The 18289-nt window shown below is 36.5% G+C and overlaps 1 protein-coding gene across 4 annotated transcripts in view; it reads right to left on the bottom strand.

The window, feature by feature from the left end:
• The window catches only part of CAMSAP2 (calmodulin regulated spectrin associated protein family member 2), an 87869-nt gene that overhangs the window by 16693 nt on the left and 52887 nt on the right, over positions 1-18289 (bottom strand). For all 4 annotated transcript variants that reach the window (XM_017832928.1, XM_017832925.1, XM_017832927.1 and 1 more), the window contains 4 exons: positions 14412-14553; positions 11085-11224; positions 2749-2842; positions 1577-1670 (listed from right to left, as the gene is read on the bottom strand). In XM_017832928.1, coding sequence (XP_017688417.1) covers positions 1577-1670; positions 2749-2842; positions 11085-11224; positions 14412-14553 — 470 coding nt within the window. The remainder of the gene's footprint in view (positions 1-1576; positions 1671-2748; positions 2843-11084; positions 11225-14411; positions 14554-18289) is intronic.

Raw genomic sequence — 18289 nt, 5'->3', positions numbered from 1 at the left:
CAGACAGTCAGTAAATCTTTGCCCCAAAATTATAAATATATTGTAGCACTACCCCTCATTGACTATGTACAAATCAGGTCACTGGAAGGCTTTCTTTACATCGACAAAAGAAAGATTAAAAAGAAGGCCTAAGGTGCATTTTCTGCCCTTATCATAGAATTGTTTAGGTTGGAAAAGTCCAGCCATTACCCCAGTACTGCCAAGGTCACCACTAAATTGTGTCCCTGAGTGCCACATTTACACATCTGTTAAACACCTCCAGGGATTGTGACTCCACCACGTCCCTGGGCAGCTCGTTCCAGTGTTTGACAACTCTTTTGGTGAAGAAATTTTTCCTAGTATCCAATCTAAACCTGCCCTAGTGCAAGTGGAGGCCATTTCCTCTCATCCTATCACTTGTTACTTGGGAGAAGACATCAATCCCCACTTGTCTACAAGCTCCTTCAGACAGTTGTAGGAAGGGATTAGGTCTCCCCTGAGAAATTCATCACATGTAAGATAGGCTAGAGAACACAAGGGAAATAGGATGCTCTTATATTGCTTCCAAATCTGTAACAGTAATACTAAAAATAATGTTTCATATTGTCCTGGTTTCAGCTGGGATAGAGTTAATTTTCTTTCTGGTAGCTGGCACAGTGCTGTGTTTTGGATTCAGTGGGAGAATACTGCTGATAACACACCAGTGTTTCAGTTGTTGCTCAGCAGTGCTTACTCTCAGTCAAGGACTTCTCAGTGTCCCGCTCTGCCAGTGAGAAGGTGCACAAGAAGCTGGCAGGGAGTGTGGCCAGGACAGCTGCCCTTAACTGGCCAAAGGGATATTCCAAACCATGGATTGTCCTGCTCAGTATAAACTGGGGGAGTTGGCCGGGAGGGACCAATTGCTGCTGGAGGATGGGCTGGGCACTGGTCAGTGGAGGGGGGAGCAGTTGTACTGTGCATCACTTGTTCTCCTGGGTTATATTTCCCTCTCTCTCTTATTTTCATTACAATTATTATGATTATTAACATCATATTTTACCTCATGAGATTTACATTTTCTTTCCCATTCTCCTCTCCACCAGGAGGCAGGGGGGTGGGAAGTTCATCATAGCTAAGTATTTCTTTTTACCTATTTGACATTCATAGTACTTTAGTAAAATAATCAAGCCAAACTAAAACCATCACTCAGGGGTTTTCTTGCTGTTTTCTTAGTTTTCTTTCTTTATAATTTGCTGTGAATTCCAGAAAAAAACTCTTAAAAGACCAGACTTGGTCAGCAGCCCCATTTGAAATTGAAGAGGACAAGGCCATGTGCCACCCCTCTGCTGAATGGCAGGGGTTGTTTTGGAAACTGGTAAGAGAGCAGCAGGCTGTCCAAGTGGCCAACATGATCTGTACAAACAGGAACAAGCAACCTGCTATGCAACAGGGCAGCGAGGGCCTGAAGTATGGAATCTTCCACAAAATTCCACAGATAGCATTTGGTGACTCAATCCCTGAGCATTGCAAAAAGGCAACAAAAGTAAATGAACAACTGTGTTTGATTTTTTAATAGAAAGGAGATTGTGAAGCAGTACTAGTGATTCTCTGACATTACCTGGCTACAAAGTCAGAACCAGATGGAGCATCCACATAATTTCTTCTGTTAGCGTTCAAGCTGTGAGCAGAAGCTGCATCCTTTGCAGGTTCAGCTGCCAGGAAGAACAAAGCTCAAGTTATTATAATTTAGTATTCCGTTAAAATGCATAATAGACAAACTGTCCAGAATAAACTGAAATACTATTTTCAAAGATTTAAAGAATTTTCATTGATTACATTATTTAGATTAAAACTCAGTCACTTCCTTTCATTTTTACCTCCTCCAAAGCTCCCATATTGGCACTAACTAGGGGAATGGAAAATGACAAAATAAACTAGAAAAGACAAGGGAAGAATTAATAAAGAAAAACTAAAAAAGAACCACACAATTAAAAGCAAGCAAACCATTTTAGCAAAAAATTGTTCTTCTGAAAGAAATTTTTCTGATAAAATTTTTTCCCCAAACCCTCAGACTGACTTTTCAGCTAGAAAATAGGGGTCTTTGGCACATCTTAAATTAGTTAGCAATATTGAAAGACTTAAATTAGATTTGTATGTGCTATAAAGAATATAAATGAAAAATAGATATAAAAGCCACACATTGAAAATCTCTTCCTAGTGCCTAGAGAGCCTATCACAGCACTGCTTGTATGAACAGTTCAGATACTGAGACTTTGTATTCATTAACAGATCTCAAGATCTACCGGACAGGTGGATTTTAAAATTTGAGAATTTGCTGATGGAAGACTGTGCCCTTGCACCCAGGTACCAAATGCAATTTTACAATTAACTGTCTATTCACTGTTCCCAGACTTGTGTTCCTTTCTTTTGGTATCTTCTCAGCAATACAAGATCTTCAGGCTAAATTCTGTTCTTGGTTCCTCATTATGTTTGTAATCCTCGCATGGGCATAAATGGATTCTAGGCTTGTTTAGGCCAGGAAAATTTGCAAGTGATTATACCACAACAATTTAAACGAGTTTTTGGTAACAGACAACAAAATCTAATTACGATTTATGAGATGAGATGAAGATTAACAATGAAGTAAGAGTACTCTGCTCCTTCTTTAAGGGGGTTGTACACTGCCAAATCCTGTTAACAAAAATATTCACTGCATCTATGAACACAATGGCAATCTGCACACATACATTTCAAAACATGCATATTAAGGCCAATAAATAACAGAATTACCTTGGGGGTGCACAACAACACGAGGTTGTACAAATGATGGCTTCACCACTTCAAACCACCAGAACAATTCTGCCATGAACACCATGTAATTGCTCTACCAGAAAAAAAAAAATGGGGAGAAATTTATGTTAAAATACAAGCCTGCAAATAAACAGATTAAGCAGCATTTGGGAGATGTCTCTGGATTTCACCCAGTTTACAATCTCAACTGATTTCTTAGAAAATGAGACTAGTACAACTGATCTGTAGCACCAACTATCTAATACACATAACTTGACCAGATTGCCACTGACTGGGATGAAATGTTTCATAATAAACATATGCTCAAGCCTGATGTCCTCGCAAGGAGGGCAGAGAGGTGCAGGATCGGTGGAAGAAAATGCCTGTCAAACAGATCAGCCATTTCCATTAAAGAGCAGTGAGAAGCCCATAGTTTCAAAAGGCTAGGCAATGCTTTTTTTCAGAGATTTTTAACACGAAAAAGTATGGTAACCCTTAGTTTTAGTGTAGGAAGTTTAAATCTGATTTAGACTTTCATCTTAAGTATGTCCCTTTGGTCACATGTGTGAAGATCTACCCAAATTTACAAGGTTTTAAAGGAAAACAAAAGCCAGAAGCAGAGTTTCCTCACTGCAGGTTAGAACAAGGTTTCAGCTCCAAAGATTTATGCACACTTAATACACTGTTGATATATCTCCCTACTGTACATTCCCATCACACAGCTATGAAAGACATGGTGTGGGAGCCACCAGATTTAACACAAGGGGAGAAACAGGTGAAAAGGAAGAAACAACTGGTGACAAACTGCATCAGCAACAACAACAACAAAAATCAACAGAGAGGAAAAGCAGGAGAAGCAGCAGCAGTCATTTCTGCTGCAAGAGCATACAATGAGTGTAAAAAATAATTTGACTGTGAAGGTTGGAGAGTTCAGAGGCCAAAGCTTCTACACCCAAATGCTACTCCGTATCTAGAAATATCAACTGAAGGGGATCAGCAAGCATCCAGGCCTGAGCTGGCTCCAGCAGGTGCACAGACCTGTGTCACCAGTCTTACAAGTCTGAAAATGTAAACAATACAAACCTCACTTATGCATTAAACTGGGAAACCATAATGAAATACTTTTTAAAACAGTTTGTTAGAAAAAATCTAAACAAAATGTCATTTTATTTCAAAAACAAACAACAGGACTTAACACTAAGAACATAATTTTAAAATAAACGAAAATTTATTTTAAAAAGTTAAATAATAAATGGTATAGCTTCAATTCTGTATCAGAAAAATTTGAAAACATAATTCTGAATATCTATTTGACACTTTTGCTTCAGATTTATTCTTTCTGCATATTTCTAACATCAATCAACCTTTACTCTAGCTAAGGGATACTCTTAGACCAAAAGCTGCTCACACGCTTCAGTTTATGGCAAAGGGATCAGCCAGATGTTGCCATAGTTATTACATACAAGCTGTAAATAGATTAGGAAAAACCCCGTCGCTGCTTATTCAGCTCAACAGAATTGAACGAGGAAAAGTGCATTGCAAAATTTTTTCCATTCAGAGAAAATGTTAAGCATAGCATTTTGGTATCACTCACCGATTTCATTAGGAAGCAATGAAAAAATCAGATGTACTTCTCAGACAAAATACGATTTTTAACACTATAACTTCTATATATTGCAATTTCTCTCAATATTCCCCCTCCTCTTACCTCTCCTTAAACTTTTAAATTTTTAACTTGATTTTTTAGTACAAAAATAAATTATTGAATGTTCTAATAATAGCTTTCTCCCCATCTGAAATAACCTTGCACTTAAATACTCCAATTTCTTATGGTTATGTTGAAATGCTGCATTTCAGTGAAAAGTGGACACATAAAAGCTTGACTATTTTATGAAGGACTCAGATATTCCTTCTGAGATTATCTTTGTTTTTCCAAAATCACCAAAGCAGTGTTTACTGAACTAAAAATGAAAGTGCTGTTTGCACAGCCCACTGAGAACAGAGGCTACTTTAGATGTCTGATGGTGAGCCATCATGATGGAAATCACGTTTTCTCACAAGTTATTTTTAGTCAGAAAGGGACGTTAAGAATGATCAAAGGGAAAGACTGATGATCAGTAACAGAACTCTTTGGAAAAACTAGCAGTGGGTCTGTAGTGATCCTGCTATCCAGGTTAGAAAGAATGTAGATATCATTACCACAGGTTTTGCCTTGATTATGGTGACAAAATTCTAACAGCTTTTCACATGATTATCACATGCACTTACACACAATAATGTTCAGAAGCATAACAGCATTAATAGTAATAAAAACTAGCAAAGCTCTGAGCAGTTCAGACTGGCTCAAGCCCCCTGAACAGCAGATGGCAGACTTGCAGCTTCAGAGATCCTTTTATTTGCTAAACATCCTCATTTGATTTTTTTAATTTGATATTTGCAGACTGTTCCTCAGTTGTATGAAGTCAGCTGTACTACTGGTACTGCATCATCTGGTGCTGCACCATAAAAACCCTTCTGTTTAACAGGTTTTGGAATGCTATCTTTTTTGGGGAAAAAAAATCCCATATTCTCTAGCATAAAATCTGAAGTCATTACTTGCTTCTGTACCAAAGGGAGATATAAGCAAGCTTGTTGTTTAAAATTCTATACAAAAAAAGGTAAATTATTTTCTTTAATATCTCTACTTCCCCTTCACAGTTTTAAAATCACTATTAAATTTTTAAATCAAATTAGCTAGCAGGAATAGTATGTCCAATCTTGCCACTTAAAATAAATTATATCTTCCTAATACTTATAGGTTTTGGATCTGCATATTTATAGAATAATAACTACAAGATCATATATACAAATGATACAAACAATTTGTCATCAGGCCTGAACCCACTAAAATTGGATGTGAAAGCAGCCGTAGAGACTTTTGGACATTTTTTCAAAATTAATATAAAAATACACTGTAAAATTTATATCATGATTCACATTAAAATCTCTGTTCAGCAGGCCAGGAAAGGTCACCTCCAGTGCAAATCCACAGTTTTTGTTATAAAAGTGCCAACATAAATGCACCAAGGCTGCAGAAAACTGCACTGTACAGAGAAGGCCAAACTGCAGTTGTGTAAGATCCATGCACCACCAGTGTCCTGTCTCCTTCCACAGGCTAAGAAAAGCCACAACTCAATTTTAAAACCCCAGTTTGCCTTGTTTCAGACCAGAACAAGAGGGAAAACTGTCCGATGAACATCAGTGAAAGCAAACCACCCTGCTTCCCTTTAAATAATGAGTCAGGAACGGCTGGTCCCTCTCAGGGGAGAAATCATCTCTTAAAAAACTGTTCCCTGGTTGAATCTTACTTTTCATTCCTGATCCCCAATCCTTTCAATCCAGCCAGATGGGAATCAAATCCCTGGATGACTCCCACCATACATACCCAACTGCCTCACCAAGCACAGCCAGCTGCTCTCCCAGGTCCTTAAGGAATCCACGGTCACGCTTACAGGGCTTCAGTTGCCAGTTCAGGCTTAGGTTGGCAGCCTGACTGGCAGTGGGTTTTCCACTGAGACTGGAGGGAAAGCTGTATGACATATGTGGACATCCTGCAGCCCTGAATTTCTAGGATTTATCTATGCAATGTATTTGAACATTATTTTTCACATCTCTCGTGCTGATTATAGCTTCTGCTTACATTGTTTACAAAGTCACCATCAATACTACATCAGAAAGTGCAAGTATTCAAAACTGCTCAAGTGCAATAAATATTTTTTAGTATACATCAACCCTTCAAATATCATATTCTCCTGTTTAATTCACCAGTGAAAAGACAAAAAAAAGTTCTGAAGGATCTGAATCAAAAAAGATTTGACAGTGCAAATGTTTTTTCTGCCTCTCTGGTTAATAGCCAAGTGCAAAACCAAGGTACCTATTCCACGTGCTTAGTTGTGATTCTGCACAGCTTAGAGTGGCCCACATTTAGGTCAGAGGAACGCCCTTTGCAGACAAGAGACAGCAATCATCTCTCAGATTTGCTTCATTTCACATTCTGAAAGCCTTCACTCTGAAAGAAATATGCCTTCTGTATGAGCTTGGGTGAACAGACTCTACAGTTACCAGCACATAGCAGCCAAAGAAAAGAAGCATCCATGATGAGGGGCAGCACACAACAAACAGCCCCCAGGAACTGAGAGGCTGCAGAGATTTCTGGCCCTGTTCAATGCCCAAGAACCCACAAGCTCAGAACTGCAGGACTCAGCCACATCTGTACAGGACCATCAGCACATGCCAGTGCCAACAACAGGTTGTATGACCCCAACTGTGCCCACAAGGGCTGTAGTTATTATATGCAGACAAAGATTATAAGTATATACACACCCCAAGAGACAAATGAACCCCTTGAGAAACTTTCTGGAGATGTTCCCAAAAGCCACTGGTGAGCCAGTATGACCCCCAGCTTCTGGGAGACCACTGGGTTGGCCTCCAACCCCATAAAAATGCCTGAGTGTGTGTGTGTGTGTATCTGCATGAACTCTGTGAGCAAATGAATGCATTGTGTGAATAGTTATCTCTTATCAATAGTTCATTCTGTTAATACTAGCAGTTGAACTAATAAAAGTTGTTCTAATATTGGTTGTGATCTGTGTCTCACCCTCAATCTCCTATCAGAGAAAAGGGAATGTAAAACACACACAGATTAAATGAGTAGCACAAGTTTAGGATCACTATTTAAAAAAACAAAACACAAAATCACACATTTTTGAAGGCTCGGGTAAAGGAATACAAAAGACAGTAATTAACTGCATAGCAGTTGATGCAATGCCAAATTCCCACATAAACTCTTAAATTATGGGAAACATCAAATGATTCAAGTTGTCTGTCAGTACCCTCTTTGACAGTTAACCTCATAAATTACTTGTTCTTAGATTTGAAGCCTACAGTCCTACTACAATAAATTGTCAGAGAATGATCTAAAAATATCAATATAATCAATTACAACCAAATATGTGTTTTTTCCTCTTCTAGAAATACTTTCAACATGTATCTCATGTGACAAATGGAACAGGTGAGATGCTCTTTTTTTTAATTCTTCCTATTCAGAGACCATATATGCCCCTTACAACATCCTTTTAGGAATTATACATTCCATAAGACAATGAAACCACAAATGCTACAGACCTATTACATCACAGTGCTAATAAACTGCTGGGACAAAGCAATAAAGAAGTCTTTACAGTTCTGCACAGTGGCTCATGCTTCTTGTGATGGCACTTCATGCAAGGTTTTCTATTTCTACAGACTTGTTCTTTGAAAGGGCAGAGTAAGTGCATGTCACGACACAATGAAACAGTTCTTTCAGTTCTATGTACGTTTCCAGATTGAGGTGAAGAACAGGATACTTGAAAAATAAATCCTGTCTGAGGATAAAACTGCTTGCAGGAGAAGGGAAAAAAAGTAGTCTGCACAAGTAAAGAGAGATCTAAGATTTTCTATTATTTCCTCTTGTTATATATACAGAGAGGACTCAGATTATTTTTATGTAATTATTTTATGTCTTATTTTTATGTAATTTATGATTATTTTTATGTAATCTCTCTGTACTTGTGTTTGTCTGTCTCAAAGGAAAACAACCAGAACCAGTATGGTCCCTTGTTGGTGCCTCAAGCATCCATGGAATGTATTCAAATATTTTTTTTCTTTAATATCAGTAGCCTTAGTAAACACCTTATGAAGAACTTCACAAATGTATTTTTCTTAGAGGAGGTGAAATAGGCAAGTGAGGAGTAACAAAACTTACTTTTTGCGTCCTTTGATTATGGCACATTAAAGCTGTCTAGAAATCCAGACAAAGTGGATTTCTCCTCAGTGCTAAAATAGAACTAAGCCAACAGTTTCATCTGCTGCAAAATCAGAGAGCCTGTATCAAAGACTTTAGATGCTTGTTAAGTGAAGTTTTAAATTAATATGACTCTGATTCTGTGCATTTTGATGGGAAAGCCAAAAGCAGGCACAGTCACACTGGTCAAGTCCAGCACCAAATTTCTGCACCATATCCTGTCTCTAACTTGCCTCGATCTCCTGTGGCAGCACAGTGCAGTGTGCCCTGGGAGGAATGCAAGGGACTACTTTGTGCCTGATCACTTCAGAAGAGGTTCTGCTCCTTTCCTTCTCACAAACTAGCATGAAGTCAGGACACCTAGTACAACTGCTAGGACCACACAAGCACAGCATTGTAATTCCAAAAATACTGCTGTAACTATTTTCTGGAGGCTTTTTCCAGTAATGTATCAGCAGTTGGTTCTTTTTAATTTTTCTATCACTTCTATGAATGTAAGAGACTTTTAGCCAAAAGCACAGTGGCACCTACTGTGCAGTATGAGCCACTCTGAAAATAGACAGGAATTTCAGCTGATTAAAAAAGACACTTCCATAAATCCTAAAACTTCATACTATGTAAATTTTGTAGGCCAAGATAAAAGTGACTTCTACAAACCAGTGTAATTCAATGTGCAATATTTAAAATATCCATTTACAATACAAGCTTTTTCAAACTGACAATAAAATTCTTTGGAGAACATATGCATTTATTAAAACTTACTCTAATCAGATGCACTGGAAAACTAAGAAAGAGCTCCTTTAATTATGAATTTATTTTTAAAGAAAATTAACTCTTAACACTGGAAAAGCAGAGTTTTGTAGCACTAGCCAAAGTTCCCATGCCAATTTTTAGAAGAAAAACTTGGCAGCCTTGCTTTGTAGCATTTACATCTAAATAAGCATCTACACCACAGCAACTTGTAATAACATGATCACAAAAGGTCTTTCTCTGTTCTAAAAATACTCAAAATCTTTGAAAGAACTCTAAATCCTGTCTAGAAACAGTGTTCAGAAACAGCAAAATCACCGAGTCTGTAGCACTTTCAAAGTGTAAAGTCTGATGCATCAGGATATTGACAAAATATTTACTACAGTTACTTTGTTAACATTGAAACTTCATAGTGCACACTGGCTTGAGAAATAATTCAAGCCACTACTATAAAATTTTACTGAGTGCTATGAACCAGAACAGGAATAATTAATGCCGTGCATTCCATGGATGTGTAAGCAGAGAGAAACAATCAAAATGCAGTGAAGGAGTCCCACTCGAGATCCTTCTGGTTGTAGGACTATGAACTACAGACAAGACAGACTGCAATGCAGCAGACTTCCAAAGTGTGTAGGTAGATTACTGCATTTGAAATTTAAGAACACCAAAAGCTGACTGAAAGCAGTCACTACGCAACTTTGCGTACACAAAATAAACCAGCAACTGCTAAGTAGTCTAGACTGAAGTCCTCCTGCCTTTACTCACCCTGGCAGCTCATTACTTATTTGAAAAGGATGGGGTTCAACCCTACAGGAGACAACAAAGCCGTATGTGAGCTCTGGCCTCTCTGACTCTGCTTGCAAGATTGCTATAAAGATCATAAAAGCAGTGAAATGACCCAGATATTTAGAAACCAATTACATCCCATCTGCAATGGATATGCTGACTTCAGAAAAATAGTATTTCATTCCCTAAAGGCAAGCCATCAAGAATATTAAGCAAATGAAGAGTGTTTTATATAGAATAAAGTGTTGGTGAAATATAATGATGAAAAATTTAAGTTACAATTAAGCAAGAAATCATTCAGTTGCTCCTTGTTTTCCACATAGGCTTAAAAAATTATAGAATATTGCTTTTTTTTTTCTCCTTCTAAAAGTGCAAAATTTTAGAATGATTGAAAACACTTAATTGCTTATTCAAACAAATGTAGTTGCTGGAATTGTGTTCCTGCTTGTGTTTTGGGCATCAAACCACTGGATTTTCCAATGAAATTAACTTGTAAGTTCACACTTTTAGAGAAGTGAAAAAGCTTTAAGTTTAAAAACCATGAAATTATTGTGTACACAGAAATGAGTAAGTACAGTGAGCAATAATTCCATAAACTCTTCAATATTTCCTCCTTTTGTTAAAGCCTTAATACATTTAAACTGATGCAGATCACTATTACATTTTAACAGAAATATCACAGAATAAATGCTTTAAATAACAATTAATTAATAAGAAAGAAGGTAAAGTGTGAAATAGTTTTGCACAAAATTAAAGTTTTTACAGATCCTTTCACAAGCGCTCTTTTTGAAATACTTTGAAATTACTAGGAAAACAATGGCCAAAAGAAGGTGGTTTTACATGCTGCTGAAATTTGTGTGTTGCATGCTCCATCACAAGAGATGCCATACAGCAACAGACCAAAAAAAAGACTAAATATACCATTAGCAGAACAGTCCTGTGGATGTTGATCACATTTTATTAATTTTTTTTTTTTTACCTTTATGGAAGAAGCTGCATAGAGCATATCCTCAAGACTGAAATGGCAGCACTGGTTGAGGTATTCCTGACAAAATTCTTGAATCAGTTGCAGATTATACAGGCTGTCAGCCAAAGACATTGTCTCTTTCAAACAAATATCTAAAAAAGAAGAAAAGAAGCAAAGATAAGATACAGTTACAGATTTGCAAAAAAGTGCTTTTTGGCTTTGCTGGATTCTGAAGCATTTTCTGGATTCAGACTTGATTTCTGCTCCCCCACCAGAGACTTTTATGTTTCTATTTCAGAAATTAAACAAATTATTAACCTACATTTTATCCTTGCATTTTTATATATTCAGATATTTTTGCGAAAAATAATTTTGTTTTTCACTATTGACAAGTTTATTTGTTTTTGTTTTGCCTTCTGTGAAGATGGAAGTTATGCTCTCACCCCTAATAGTTCCATGTAAAGAAAAACCATAATCGCTAATGGAATTTTTTTCCAATTAGATTTTCTATGGAGCAATGGCAATAGAAAATGTACATGTTTTCACACCTTTCTCTGTACATATTAGTTCTTTTTCTTTGCACAGGGATCCAAGAGCACATTTTAATGCCATTAACCTTTATTCTTCACAAAAAAGCAGCTTTAGATTGGTCTTATATATTTGTGTTTGTGGATTGAGATGCTTGAGATGAGATTTTACAAGGAGCTGAAGCCTGTTACAGGAATTATCACTCTCTGTTTGAAAGTGCTATTTAAAGACAAAGAAGTGGTCACAGTGAACAGACTCATGGTTATACAGTATTCTCTCAATACTATTTATGCCCAGATAACCTCCTGTTCTCTTTTTATGACTGCTTCTTGGAAAATTAAGTAGCAATAATAACTTCCTAGAAAAGAAAAAAAGACAGTCCTTGTAAAAAGAAGGACTGAAGGAAAAAAAAAAAGAAATATACTTCCAGAGCGTGCATTACATTTTATTCCTAAAGCAACAGTGTATGACAGAGCTCCACGTAAGTTTTGAATTGTTTAGGATAAAAGGTTTCTTCAGACATAGAATCTACTTTGATGCTAGCAGGATAAGGATTCCCATACTGAGAAAGTCATACCTAGTCCATCAATCCAACCCCACAGACGATGATCAATAGAAAAAAAATGTTTGACTAAACTGACTGAAAGGAGATTAAATTTAGTAATGTAAAATGTGAAATCATGCATTTGGATCTAATAAAATTGTAATGTGATTCACTAGCTGAGAGTGATGTAGAGCACAAAGTTATCGTGTATTAGCCATTGTAAACATATTTATGTGCCTTTGGCATCATGCAGGTATGGAAAAAGCAAACGTGATGCTAAAATGTCTCAGAAAGTTTCTTTCCAGTAGTGACAAAGAGGCACTGTACAAAGGTAACGAGATGTCAAGCTAGATTTCTGGGTACAATTATGACCATCCATATTCAAGAAAGATAAACCAAAACTGGGCTAGTTGCAGAAGAAGGCTATTGAGTATAATAATGAACATGGAAATCTACTTCAGCAGGGGAGACTGAAAAGGCTTGGTTTAGTTGCCTGGTCTAAAATAAGAGAAAGGAAATATATCAAAAAGGTAGGCATCAGATTAGGAGAAGCTATGCAAGCCAAAGGGTACTGCTGGAACAACAAAAGCATGTAAGACAGGCTACACGGCACACTTAGGTAGAAAGCAAGAATGAGATTTAAAACTCGGTTACAAAAATTGGGTAAGAAGAGTACAGATTTTCAAGAGCTTGACAGTTTTGAGAGAGAACAAGATAAATTCATGAAAGGGATTATATAATTTTGTACAGTAGCCAATTTCTTGACTCACTGACATAGGAAGCCCTTTCTAGTTCTGTATTCCTTCAAGGAAACCTAGATTTGAAAGTTAAATGAAGTCTTAATGAGAAGTGATCTATTTCAGACTACAGAGAACTCTAGAATAATTTTTTTCTTTTTTGTTAATGCATTTTTAAGCATTTTTGCATATGCATTTTTGTTACCCTCCTTTCTTCAGTGCCAGTACAGAACCAAATCTCAGTAAAATTCAACATGCACCAAAATTATGTCATCTAAATACAGGGAAGATGAGCAAAATCTTAAAGTATTTCTAGTTGCTTTGGAGTACGTTTGAATTTACTTCTGAGATAATGATATTTATATATCTTCAGGGAAGATGATGTCAGGACACCTAACAAGAATATTAACACTAAGGTTCCAAAGATGACATGTGCCTTGTTGCATTTAAAGTCTGGAGGAAGATGCTGGCAAGTACATATGTGGTTAATGCAAGGAATACAAGGTCCTTCAGACTGTCTGTGTTTTCAGCAATGCTAGGACAGTCAAAAGGAACTGGGTGTTACTCTGTTCAACACTACTCAAGTTTTAACTCTTCCCTAATCACATACAACAGCATGTATTTGGCTACAATATTTATGTAAATTAAAAGTTCTATTTTCCAAAATTCACAAGCTGAAGAAGAATGGTGAACGCGTCTTCGTGTCTTTCATCTTCAACACCTACTGTGCTGGAAGCTCCCTATAAAGTGCTTGTATATATGAATTCCAGATTTTAGTCCTTAGTAAGCTTTAAACCCTTGTTCACATTCCTGGATTTCTCAGAATCTTTCTGTATAAGTGTTCCCACGACATCAAAGGTATAATAGCCAGAACACAGGTAGAAAATGATGGGTGTTAGCTGCCAAGACATTTTACAGCTACATGAGCCTCTTAGTTGCCAAGAGGAAGATATAACTTTAACCAAGCTACTGAGGAACAAGATGAAGCTGCTCATCATCACAGACAATTGCCATTATAGAACAGCATGACACCAATACCTTCTAGACTGTATATTTTTGTTTAGAAGTGATACAGGAGCTCTCAGAGGAACTAAAAGCCCAGAAAACAGAGCAACTATTTGCCATGGAGTGTAGCTATGCAGAGTCTAACTCTAACCTCTTCCATGTTTTATATCTATAACTACTCAGATTCACAAAAAGCACTTATGGAGCTTCAAGAATAAGTTTTGCAGGTGGTTTCAAGTTTCATAGCACAAAGTGCAACGTGTTGTTACAGTCAGATCTGTAATAATATATCTTAAGATGTTTATATTAGTGTGACAACATAAAAACAAGCACATCAGGGAAGGACGTCTTGGTTCCTTTTATTTAAATGTAAAAATAAATAGGTGAAAAGTTAATATTAAACTCACCACACTCAAATGATGCCTTTGGTCTATCGTATTCAAGCACCTTCCCTCACATAGTTATCAAACAAACATTTAGACTTTTATGGACACGTTTACAAGCCAAAAGACATGTTAGACATACCCTCCAGTTTAATGATATCTGGACAGTAGAAGTGGATCAGGGCTGCTAGAGCACAACCATCTGTACCATCTTTCAGCAGATTCTCTACCAAAGGAATGCAGGGCAGCTGTTTAAGCAACGTTTGTTCCTTCCTGTAACGAGCCTACAATATAGAATGAAGACATGTAGAGAAACAAAGGCTCTGAAACATATGAAGAAACATATTTATACTATAGGTTTTACACCCTGTTAGTGAAAAAGCAGTATTCAAGAAATAGCTGAATATTCTCAGTATTAAATTTCCTAAAACTATTCAGATTATGCCGCATTTTGAATGGCATAAATAATATTTAAGAGGAAAGGAACGATACTAATTTTGAGCCTTTCCTTCAAAGTCACCAAGTTTTAATGATCTCTGTATAGCACACTGAACTAAATAGCATTATATACCTTCATTAAAATTTAACACTCATCATTATACGATCAAAAATTATCTGTGTAAACACAGTGAGACAAACCCTTAGCTAGTGAAACTTCAGTTTACTGGCAAGTCATGACTCTGAAGTTAACACACCCAAATATTTTGCCCAAAATCTCATTCTTATATAACTGACTTCATGACAAATTCAAAACCAAGAAAATAATGGAGTTCATCAAATATAGATTATTACTAGCATGTGTCACTATAAGCAGTCATAGAGAAATATTAATGGTCAAGTATTATGACCATGCAGTAACCCAGTTATAAAAGGAAATATTTTGAAAAACAAGTGGGCATATAAAGAGATCATTAGTTCAGAATACTGAGATAGCATTTATCTGCAGTGAATATATTTTTAACGAGTTTCTTTCTTTTTTGTGATAGGAGAGGGGGGGCTTACTTAAAAAATGGACTTATCATTCTTAGGTTTTTCCTCCAATTCTTCTTGGGAAAAAAAATGGAGGTGGAAGAAAGTGGTATAGATTTTAATTTGTTAATATTATGTCCTAAGAAATTTTTAAAGCAGTAGTGAAGGATTACTTTTCCATTCACACCACAGAACTACTTATGATGCCAAGAGTGTTTCTGAGTTAATTTTATTCTATTTAAATTCATCTATACATACTAAACAGCAAGTGTCCCTGTAGGGATTCTAAGAAGTCTTTGTGAATGTTACTCTTCCAGCAAGTCCAAAGCTGACAGTTCCTATCTCCTACTCTCCATTTTTTGGTTGTGCTGGAGCAATTGCTGATGGGATCGCACGGCAAAACCATCGCTCCAGCTACAACTCTCCTCCTTTGTTTCTGCAGTGAATGAGTGAGCAGAGATGGAGGTTTTATGGGTGGGGCAGGAATTGTTTAAGTGAGCTTTGCACGCAAAAAAGTCTGTGGAACCACAGAGTAACCCTGAGGGCTATACTTACTGCCACTGGATTTATGTCAAGGATCACATGGGATTATTTCAGTGAATGTTAGTGTCCCCTAACTGGCCTAGGAAGTCAAAGCCTAATCTGGCAACAGCAGCCACATCCGTTCTAGAAAAATAATGGGCTTTTACTTGACCTGGAGAACTTATACTTTAACCAATTAATATTTTAAAAAAATTATTCTTTAAAAAAAAACTTATTCTTTACTTCATACTTTTAGTATAGTGGTATTTGTGTGTCAAATAAGCTGTACAAAAATGAAAATCTCATTTTTGCATGCTACAGGAAAAATTCACTAACACCAAACAAAATCATGCTACTGTTATGCATTATTAATATTCTTTTCTCCACGTTCTTAATACTCCCTAGTATTTCTAATCAAATAGGCCAATTATGCTTGCAGTGGAAGTTTATTCTTTTTCACTGTGGCAATCCACTGTCCCAATATGATGAAAATCCTGCAAATTTCAAATACCATGTGACTGTGTCTGTATATGTCCTCCTCAAAATGACTGAAATTAAGTCTATGAAATACTACCATTTAATTATGATTAAACATGAATAATTATAACAGATACAGGATACAGATGGACTCAACACCATGGTCAACAAGCTCTGTGTAATTTATATATTCTTTTGAATAGCATCTTTTAATGGAGCATTCAAAAATAGTTGAAATTGATAATATGAGGTCTTGCACAGTAAATCCTGTGAAGAAGTATAATGCCGCTTTAATGAGACTTTCACTGGCCTTACAAACAGTGCACACAGATGCTAGAAACTGTGTCATATCTTTAAAGTGGACCTAGAAGGAGGACTTAATTTATTATAGAGTATGCCAGGCACATTACTTCAGGAAAAATAAACCCATATAACCTGATCTGCTAGGTTCAGTAGGGTATAGCAGGCATCACGTTTCAATTTGGTTGAAAAGAGAAATTATACTGAAAAAACCAAAAGACATTGGCAATTGTGCTGCATTTTTAATAAACTTCCATTTGAAGAAACCCTTCTCATCAGTTGCAATGCTTGCTACGATATATATGGATGCAATAACGCAATAGATTAACCTCTACATTTATGATGAAGCTGTAGTGCTAATTAAAACATAAATGCTAATTCAGGCATCTTCCTTCTGAGATCCAAAACCATCCTGATCTAGCATCTTTGAGCTTATACTTAAAACAAGTAGTCGAGACACTTGCCTACAAACAAGGTCAGATAAAGATGAGCCAACAGCACGGCAGCTACCCTGCCATAAGTGCTTGCATGTATTCAGAGTTAATCATTAATAATGAATGCTCTTACACATTTACCAGGCAGTAGATAACATGTTATAAATTTACTTCTCCAAGTAAGTTTTTAGCTTCCTGTATGCTCAGGAATCTCTCTCCATGAAACATTTGTTCTTTATAAAGGGAAGAGGCAGAAGACTGGCTGAACTGTTAAGAGCAGCCTGAGCCACGGCCTTCCTATTGTATTATCAGTAGCACTCGGGCTTCAACTGAACCAACAACTCAACATAAATACCACTGGTTTGAGTTGTCTATGGACAACTGGCAGGCAAACTGGAGTTAGCTTTTCAATAGACTGAATGTTCTATATTTGAATACTATTTTTATGCAAAGGAAGAGAATCAGTAGCAAACTAACACCCTAGACAAAAATAGAACACAAGCATATTCCAAAACTGCTTTGAAGTAGCCATCCTAATTTGTGAAAATGAGACCAAAAAAAAAGTGCTTAAATCTTGGGTTTGTTTTTTTTTTTGGTATTCCCTCCATTTAGTTACACTATCTTAATTCCAAAATAAAATTGAAGGAGTATACTGTGAAGAGCAGTTTATCTGTGTGTCATCACTGTAACAGATAGAATTTTAGAGAAATTGCCCGCAGAGACTGTTAGGAATTTGAATACTGATTAGTCTGCTGAAGACAGTACTTTTAAACTGGTTTTCCAGACACCAAGTAACTTCTGTTGTTGCCTTTATTGTTATTTTCAACTCTTTTTGCAATGTAAGAACAGTCTTTTACTAATTATGACAGCTAATATCTGAAGGACTGCTGTATCAGTTACTTGGTAATCCTTAGAGCAAAGATAGATCAGAATTAGTTCTCTGGAATTCGGACTAGAAGTATGCAATTCTGCATGTACCTAAGCAATTCTGCATGTACCTAAACAGCTGACTGTTTTGTTCCCAGCAAAACCTGCTGCAGAATAAATAATCTGAATGCATTTCAGGGGTGAATTACTGCATGATAGAAGAAAGTAATGATAACACCAAGTTGACACAGCACAGAGAAAACAAACTTGATTATTACTGCAGACATGAACAGTTATTTGTTATTGCTTTTAGTGAAATTATAGTCTCACTAAAAGTAGACTGCTTTGGGTTACTTTGTGTGGGGAGAGATTAAAGCAGTCTTAAATCAGCTGAAAAAATAGGGAATTCTAGACAAATGGTGTAATGATTGCATATAATAAGATTTCAGAT

This window comes from Lepidothrix coronata, unplaced genomic scaffold (assembly GCF_001604755.1).
Source record: "Lepidothrix coronata isolate B3197 unplaced genomic scaffold, Lepidothrix_coronata-1.0 Scaffold209, whole genome shotgun sequence".
Taxonomy (NCBI): Eukaryota; Metazoa; Chordata; class Aves; order Passeriformes; family Pipridae; genus Lepidothrix; species Lepidothrix coronata.
This window is presented reverse-complemented; position numbering and strand designations above follow the sequence as displayed.